Source organism: Myripristis murdjan, chromosome 1 (assembly GCF_902150065.1).
Source record: "Myripristis murdjan chromosome 1, fMyrMur1.1, whole genome shotgun sequence".
NCBI classification, from domain to species: Eukaryota; Metazoa; Chordata; class Actinopteri; order Holocentriformes; family Holocentridae; genus Myripristis; species Myripristis murdjan.
Genome location: NC_043980.1, coordinates 1,809,061 through 1,818,047, shown reverse-complemented (window position 1 = coordinate 1,818,047; position 8,987 = coordinate 1,809,061). Strand labels below are relative to the sequence as shown.

The 8,987-nt window shown below is 46.2% G+C and overlaps 1 protein-coding gene across 1 annotated transcript in view; it reads right to left on the bottom strand.

Moving 5' to 3' along the window:
* The window catches only part of LOC115357067 (transmembrane protein 178A), a 14,972-nt gene extending 10,561 nt beyond the window's left edge, over nt 1-4,411 (bottom strand). The window contains exon 1 of the mRNA XM_030048420.1: nt 3,898-4,411. Coding sequence (XP_029904280.1) covers nt 3,898-4,411 — 514 coding nt within the window. The remainder of the gene's footprint in view (nt 1-3,897) is intronic.
* Nucleotides 4,412-8,987: the final 4,576 nt, after the last annotated feature.

Below are 8,987 nucleotides of genomic sequence, written 5' to 3'. Positions count from 1 at the left end.
ACATCAGCACAGAAACTGATCAGGCTCCTCCATGTGGAGGCCTGAGGGACCAGTCTGGGTTTGGGGAACGCCAGGAGAACGTTCCCTGCCTCCAAGAGAACGTTCCCTGCCTCCAGGAGAACGTTCCCTGCCTCCAGGAGAACGCTCCCTGCCTCCAGGAGAACGTTCCCTGCCTGGGTTTGGGGAACGCCAGGAGAACGTTCCCCGCCTCCGGGAGAACGTTCCCCGCCTCCGGGAGAACGTTCCCCGCCTCCGGGAGAGCGTTCCCCGCCTCCAGGAGAACGTTCCCTGCCTGAGCGCATTGTGCCGACTGTGCAGTTTGCTGGAGGAGGGGTCACGCTGTGGGCTGGTGTTTCTGGGCTCGGCCTCGGCCCCTCAGCTCCACTGAAGGGAAATCTGAACGCTTCAGCTCACCGACACATTTTGGACAATTCTCTGCTTCCAGCTCTGTGGGACCAGTTTGGGGAAGGAAGGCCCTTTCCTGTCCCAGCATGACTGAGCCCCAGTGCACAGAGCAGCTCCATAAAGGCGTGGCCGGCTGAGTTTGGGGTGGAAGAAGTTGAGCGGCCCGCACAGAGCCCCGACCTCAACCCCATCCAGCACCTTTGGGATCAACTAGAACGGAGACTGGGAGCCGGGCCCTCTGGTCCAACATCAGAGTCTGAGCTCACAAAGGCTCAAAACTCCCACAGACACTCCAACATCTGGCAGAAACTCCCACAGACACTCCAACATCTGGCACAAACTCCCACAGACACTCCAACATCTGGCAGAAAGCCTCCCAGAAGAGTGGAAGCTGTTCTGCTGCAAAGGACCAACTCCATATTAATGCCTCTGGGTTCAGGATGGAGCTCAGAGAAGCTCCTGCAGGTGGAGGTGGTCCAGGACTTCAGTCCATATAATGTAGTTTATAATGGACTTCAGCACCACGGACAGCTCCCTGTGGCCTGGTAGGAACTGGGGTTGGGAATCTCTGGCATGAGGCTCATGACGCTCAAGCTGCCGCTGGCGTCCCTGCTGCTGCTCTTGGCAAAAATATTTACATCCATTTTTTTTGTTTTTGTTTTTTGTTTTTTTTTTGTTTTGTTTTTTGTCTGTTTGTTTTCTGTCGTTGTTGTCAGTCATGTTACAGTAGTTATACTGTAAGTTTTGGGTTGGGAACGTAACGTTACGGAGCGCGAGAGTCACTTCGTGAGCTCTTGCGTTGTTTTAGAGATGAAAACTGTGAAGCCTCAGGCAGCCGACTCCTCGTCTCGCGATGTCCGATCCACAACTCTACAATCGATTCATCTGAGGATTCATGGCTGATCCGTATCGATTGAGGAGTCTGCTACCGACACAGCCGCATCTCTCGCCTTGAAAAGCGATTATCCAGTCTTATCGCTTTATCGTTCCCAACCCTAGTAGGAGCACCTGCTGATACAGGTTATCAAACACCTGTATGTGCTCTAGTTTGGGTTAGCTGACAGTTTGTGGTGTCCGCAGTGAAGAAACGACCTGCCAGCCGCTCTGCTGGTGAAGTTTACTGCAGCTGCTGCTCACCTTGACAGGAGGGCGGGGCCGCTTCACCTGACACAGGTGAGACAAGCCAAGGCCTCCAGGTGGTCTTCATCAAGTTGAGGAACGCAAGAAATCTGACCCAGCTTCACCATCTGACTTTTCATTATTATAAATATAGTCTCCAGTCATTTTTTCTCATTTCTTGCTCATTCACTCGCTGATAATTTTTTTCACCAAGTGAAGAAATTTGCACAAAAAATCAAATCAAATCAAATAAAAAGTAAAATTTGTCTTTTTGTGCTTATTCTCATGTCATTTCTTGCTAATTCTTCCACTCATCATCTTTTTTTCACCAAATGAATTTGTTGGGGAAAAAAAGAATATATTAACAAATCAGCAAAGAAATCACTGGAATACTAGAAAAAAAACACATCATACATATCAACACGTATCACTTTGACCATTAAAAATTGTTTTAGATTTTTATATATATATATTTTTTTTTTATTGATTGATTGATTTTGATATTTCTTTCCCTGCATGTAATTTGACAGAAAAGCAGAGAACTGTCTTGGCTCTTAAAGGGTTAATTCATGTGACGTCATCGTTATCGGAGAGTGATGCTGTGATGAATCTGACGAGTTATGACGCCTGGACGATAACGAACCCAAACTGAGAGAGCCCCTCCCGTCGGAGTCGAGGACGGGAGGGGCTCTGACCCCCGGCCCGTCTGCTGCTGCACGGCACTGCTACTGCAAACTGTACTACACACTGTGGTACCACCTCAGTACTACACACTGTGGTACCACCTCAGTACTGCATACTCCACAACCAAAACACTGCACAGCCCTGCCACTGTACTGCATGCTGTATGATAACCCTCGTGCAGTGCTGGTGATATAAAGCAGGAGGATTTAACCTTTTACCCTTGACACGACACATCCGCTAACACTTGCTACAGTACTGCAGTACCTCTGGTGTGTACTGCATACTGTATACTGCACAATATCCACTGTATAATATCCACTACATCCCTGCAGTACTGCAACACGTCATAAACACCACGTCCTGCAGGATGAAGCCGACAGTCCACCTCCAGGACGTGGCAGCAGTACTTCCTGCAGTACTGTGTTTGATGTACTGTGTACTACTGCATACTACACTGTACTGTAGTGGTGTTTTCCAAACTGGGGTCCTGGGGCCCCCAGAAGGCTTAAACATAAGAAATCTGATGCACATTCACTGATCTGACCTTAAAATATATTTTATCATTAAATCCATCACTGTAGTAATATCAGTTCCACTGTCATTGAAAAAATATAAATATTTTGTTTTATTTATGTTTTTTCATGTTTTTTGAAAGAAATCCAGTAAATTTAGTCTGAAAGCCCCTGTACTGCAGTACACCGCCTCCAGGGTTCACTTTACTCAACACTACCATGTTGTGTACTGGGTACTACTATGTGCTGCTGTGTACTGCTGTGTACTACCTTGTACAACGCTCTGTCTTTGTTTGTTAACATCCACTGTCACTTATACACACAGTACACACTGTACTACAATACCATGGTGTACTGCAGTACTAAAGTGTACTACAGTGTACTACTGGAGAGTACAACAGCATCAAAAGTACTACAGCCTCATACAAAACCACTGTGTGCTGCTGTGTACTACCATTGTGAACTACAGTGTACACTGAAGTACTACAGTGTACTGCAGTACAGAGTACTATAGTTCACTCCAGTGTACTACAATACAGAATTCTACAGAGTACAGGATACTGAAGTACAACAGTACAGCTGGACAGAGTACTATAGTAGTACAATAGTACAGTACTACAGTTCAAGGTGCTACAGTACAGTACTACTGTACAGAATACTATAATACTACAGTACTACATCCAGCACTACAGTTCAGGGTACTACAATTCTACAGTTTTATACCTCAGAGTACTACAGTAAAACAGTACTCCAGTGCAGTACTAAGGTACAGAATACCACAGAGCTACAGTACTACATTACTACAGCACAACAGTGTTACAGTACTACAGTAAGACATGCAGTACTACAATACTACAGTACTCAATACCATACAATATTATCACAACAATACCCTCCAAACAGTACAATAGTACAACATAACTACAGTACTGCATACAGTACTACAGTACTACAGTGCCCTTTTTACCCTTGCAGGTGAGCTTGTCAATATTTACAGTACTACATGCAGTACAGCTGTTCAGAGTACTACTTTACTACATACAGTGCAACAGTACCACAGTAGTGGAGCGGGCTCCTACCCTTGCAGGGGGGCTTGCTGATGTTTAGAGCAGTACATACAGTACAGCTGCTCAGAGTACTACAGTAGTCCATGCAGTAGTACAGTGGCGGCTCTTACCCTTGGAGATGAGCTTGTCGATGTCCAGGTCCAGGCCTTTGAAGTAGCACTTCCTCCAGAGGCCGGAGTGCGTGGAGAACAGCGGTCTGCCGCACTCCGTCTCCAGGATGCCCATCCCGAGGATCGCCCGCCAGTTCTCCAGCAGCTCCTCCTCTCTGCTGCCGACGTGCACCGGCTTCATCAGCGCCACGTCCCGCTTGGCTCCGCCGGTGTCCACCAGCGGCAGGTGGTAGATCGGCATCTCCCGGTTCTTCTGGTCGTTGGAGTCGGAGCCGTGCCGGTCGCAGTTCTCCTTGTGCCGCCGGGTGTCGGTCTCGTACCAGTGGTCGGTGGCGATCGCGGTGACCAGCAGCAGCAAGGACAGCACGCTGAGCGCCAGGCTGACCGCCGTCACCGTGGCCGGGACCGTCGCCGTCACGGCCGGCCTGGGTCTCTCCATGGCCGGGGCATCGGGCGCGCCGGGCCCGGTCCGGCCGCCCTGTCGGTTCCCGCCGCTGTTGCCGTTACCAGGCATGTTCACCTGCCATCCTCGCGCCCAGCAGCCCCGTCTGCCCTCCGCCGCGCGTTGTCATGCCGACTCGGAGCGCGGCCGCTGCGTCAAGCCGCACGCGCCTACACACAGCGGCACCGGAAGTCAGGCGTGTCAGCCTTCGACATAAAAGCGTAAACATTTGTCACTTAAAAAAAAAAAAAAAAAGACTGCTGTGGTGTACAGGATCCAACAACAACAGCAACAATTATTATCATAATGACAATCATAATAATAACAATATAATAACAATAATAATATATTTCCTGGACTTTTCTTAAATTAGGTTTATAATCTGCTTCATGGACAGCTGGATTAACAAAGCCAGTTTACCTTATAAAAGCTCAATATAATTACTTTAAATAGAAATGACAGATGAAGTGGTACCATTTCACAGCGGCGGAACAGGGAATAAAAAGCAGCTGTACGCTGAGCTGAAGCGTCCCGTTGCCCTGGGCGTTGAGAGGACAGTCCTGAGGTGAGCTGTGGACAAATGACAGAGCCAGGGTGGGGGGTGATATTCTGAGAAAAAAACTTTTCCAAGATTAAATTCATAAATTTAGGAGAAAAAACACAGATATCCTCTGAGATGAAAGTGGTAAAGTTGCACAAAAAAAACTCTCAAATTCTGAGATTAAAAAGTCACAAATTTGAAAAAAAAAAAAAAAAAAAAAATCTTGGGAATTCTGGGATAAAAGTAGTAAATTCATGTAAAAAAAAAAAAAATCACAAATTTATGAGAAATTTCTGCTCCAATCGCCCAGACACTGCATTTGATTTTCTCACTGATTTTGTTTTTAACTTTGTTTTAACTTGTTTTATTTTGGGTTCCAGTGTCTTGGTTCTTATTTGATGTTGTGCAGCTTCTTTTCATTTTAATGTGCTCACTTGTTTTAATTTTTGTCTCATGTTTTTATCTGTCTGACACTGTGCAGCGCTGCAGACAGCGCTTTATGATTTTAATTAATAAACAGTATTAACAAGTGATACATCATGTAGATGTTCACTAAACTGTAAAACTGCTAAACTGTATTTTATTATATTTATTTGTTAAGTTTAAAAAAATGTGAGATAAAGTGAGGCAAAATAAAACACAATGACTGGATGCAAGTATCTCCTGTGCTATAATTAAATGAAAAAGGAAAAATCTTATGTATTTTGTAAACACAAATCAGCTGACTCCCAGCAGAGAGGACAGAATTACACTAAAGTTAACGGTGCTACTCTGTTTAAATTAGATTTCACTCACGCTTACATTTTAACCTTCACCTTCACCCTGAGGCGGATCTACGGGTGGGCCTGGATGGGCGTAGGCCCACCCAGATTGACAGCTTGCCCACCCTATCAGATTCAAGACCAAAAAAATAACTAACTAAATAAATCAATGTTTTAATGTCCTTTTTCCAATGTTTATTTTATGCTCGTTTACAAATATGCAAACAGGTATATAGGCTAGACAGCAAAAACAAAAAAAGGAAGAAAAAAAAAACTTTGTTGCATGACTGACGTACTACGTAAAGGCGGTTAAAAAAATAAACAAAATGAAATAACAGGCCCATCCAGAATTTTTTCGGCCCACCCATTAGCCATGTTCTGTATCCGCCACTGCCTTCACCCTTCAGCAAAACCTTAAACTGTAAATATATCCTGTAATATACCGTAACCAGATTTATTAAATAATACGTCTGTTATATTTAAGGAGAGTTACTGTAAAAAGGTTTATAATATTTCAGTTATTGTTGTAGTAATTCACTGTTACGCCGTGTACGCCGTCACCAGATTTTTTACAGTGTAGTTCTGGCAACCACAGCCGGCAGCATTTTACTGTAAATTTCACTGTTTTTTTTTTTTTTTTTTTTTTTTACAGTGTGACAGAATGTGAACAGAGCTGAGAAACCGGGGAATAATCTCAGGTAATACTGTTAATTAAAAAATGGCAGATTTTTAATTTCTCCGTCTTTCAAGTGAAAACACACACACACACACACACACACAAAGGGAAGACAGCTGAAGAGAGATTCAGTTTGTGATGTTTAATTTTTCAGCAGGTGAGGAGACATTTTGCTCGAGTGAAATAGTTTCTGAAGTTCGTCTCATTTCTCTGCTGGAAAGTTTCTCTCAAACACACCACTGCATGCTTGTCGAGAATGCTCTTATTTTGGAAGTTAAGACCGGAAGTGTCACTTGCTCATTTCCTGGCTCTTTGTTATTGTTGTTGTTATTGTTAGTGTTGTTGTTGTTATTGTTGTTGTTGCTGTTGTTGTTGTTGCCGCTGCTGTCACAGCGGCTCGCGGGCTGTCTCTTCCCGCCGTTGTGGCCGTCCCTGGTTGTTTTGGCGCGCCGTGCTCGCGCTCGGCGGGCAGCCGCTCCTCCCCGCGCTGCTGCGTCAAGCTCGCGACCGAGCATACCGGAAGTCGAGCGACACAGCCTTCAAAATAAAGTGGCCATTTGTTTTTGGCTTGTAATCCTACTTTTAAGATTGTTTTCCCTCGCGAGGTCTGTCACGTGGCGGCTGGGCTTCACTTAGAGCAGAGAAGTCAAACAAGCAGCAGGACGGAGCGGCGGCCATTTTTACGTGACTCGCTGCCATAGAGCCGCACAGACGTGGCGGCCATGTTGGCGTGGCGTCAGGCTGTCCTCACGTGGTTCTGCTGTGTTCCAGCTGCTCGGCGTGGAACCACAGAGAACCTGACAACCTGCTGAGGTTCCACCTTCCTGACTGAGGAACAGCTGAAGAGACGACGGAGAGAGAAACTCCAGAGGGACGTCGGCTCAGATCTCAAGGTCAAACTACAGGTTTGATCAGCTGTTAGCTACAGCAGCTAACGTTAGCTACCGTTAGCACGCAGCTAATGGTAGCATTCAGACACTTCCTGGCTAACGTTAGCATGTGATAGCATCACCTGATCCGACAACAGAGGAGTAAATTAATTCTGAAATGTGAACAAACATCTTGAACTCATGTCCCGTCTAAAGCCTGGAGTTAAACTGTGGGTTCCAGAGAGAACGTGACAGAACGTTCAGCAGAACATTAAAACTCAGCAGGACAGTTAATGTTACCCTGCTAATATTACCCTGCTGTTACCCTGCTAACATTACCTTGCTAACTTTACCCTGCTAACGTTACCCTGCTAACTTTACCCTGCTAACGTTACCCTGCTAACGTTACCCTGCTAACTTTACCCTGCTAACGTTACCCTGCTAACGTTACCCTGCTAACATTACCCTGCTAACGTTACCCTGCTAACTTTACCCTGCTAATGTTACCCTGCTAACGTTAGCCTGCAGCTTCAGCTCAGCTGGCGGCTCTCACTGCGACACTTTAATAACTGAGTCTCCATGTTCACTATATTTCACTGCTCATTAAACAGAAAAACACTTTATACGAGGGTCAGATGGGTCAAACACAACCATGAAACATAAACATGAACATAAACTAGTTGATTTTTTAAAGGGTGGTGTGCATTAAAAAAAAAGGAAACCATAGAAGAGAACAGATAACCGATAATATGTTAATTATCAGTTATCTGTGGGTGCTGGTCCGCTCGTCACGGCATCAAACTCCAGCAGGAAGACAGACGGTCAGACAGACAGACGGTCAGTCAGACAGACAGACGGTCAGTCAGACAGACGGTCAGACAAACAGACAGACAGACAGTCAGTCAGACAGTCAGACAGACAGACAGACAGTCAGTCAGACAGACAGTCAGACAGACAGACAGACAGTCAGTGAGACAGACAGACGGTCAGTCAGACAGACGGTCAGTCAGACAGACAGACGGTCAGTCAGACAGACGGTCAGACAAACAGACAGACAGACAGTCAGTCAGACAGACAGACAGACAGACAGTCAGACAGACAGACAGACGGTCAGTCAGACAGTCAGACAGACAGACAGACAGTCAGTCAGTGAGACAGACAATCAGTCAGACAGACAGACAGACAGACAGACAGACAGACAGACAGACAGACAGTCAGACAGTCAGTCAGATAGACAGGTGTGCTCTCTTCACGTTGGCACTTTGCTTTACTCAAAAAAAAAAAAAAAATCAAAAATGTGTAGTCGAGTTTTATTTTGAAAAATCAAACGGGAAGTGGTGGTGTGTTGTTGTTGTGGTGAGCCTGACGGGCCGGGGCGTCCCGGGGAGAGATGGGTGTGGACTCTCTCTCTCTCTCCCTCTCTCTCTCTTTCTCTCTCTCTCTCTCTCTCTCTCTCTCTCTCTCTCTCTCTCTCTCCATCAGGCCTCCACATTAATATTAATAACAGTGAGAGCACATATTTATATTTACTGTATTTCTGAAACACATCATCCAGCCGACCGGATGAGTTTCCCCCTCGGCGTTCAGCCGCTCTGCCGCCGTGCCCTCAGGCAAGGCAGCCCACCAGCCGCTAGCCATGACATCATCGCTGTGACATCATCACCGTGACGTCACATCGTCTCGAGCTTCCTGCTGCTGGCGAAAAACACAGAAACAGCTGCACACGCCTGCACTCAGACCCCGCCCCTTCCGTCATGTGACAGCTGCAAGCCCCGCCCCCTCCCTCCCTCGCCACACCTCG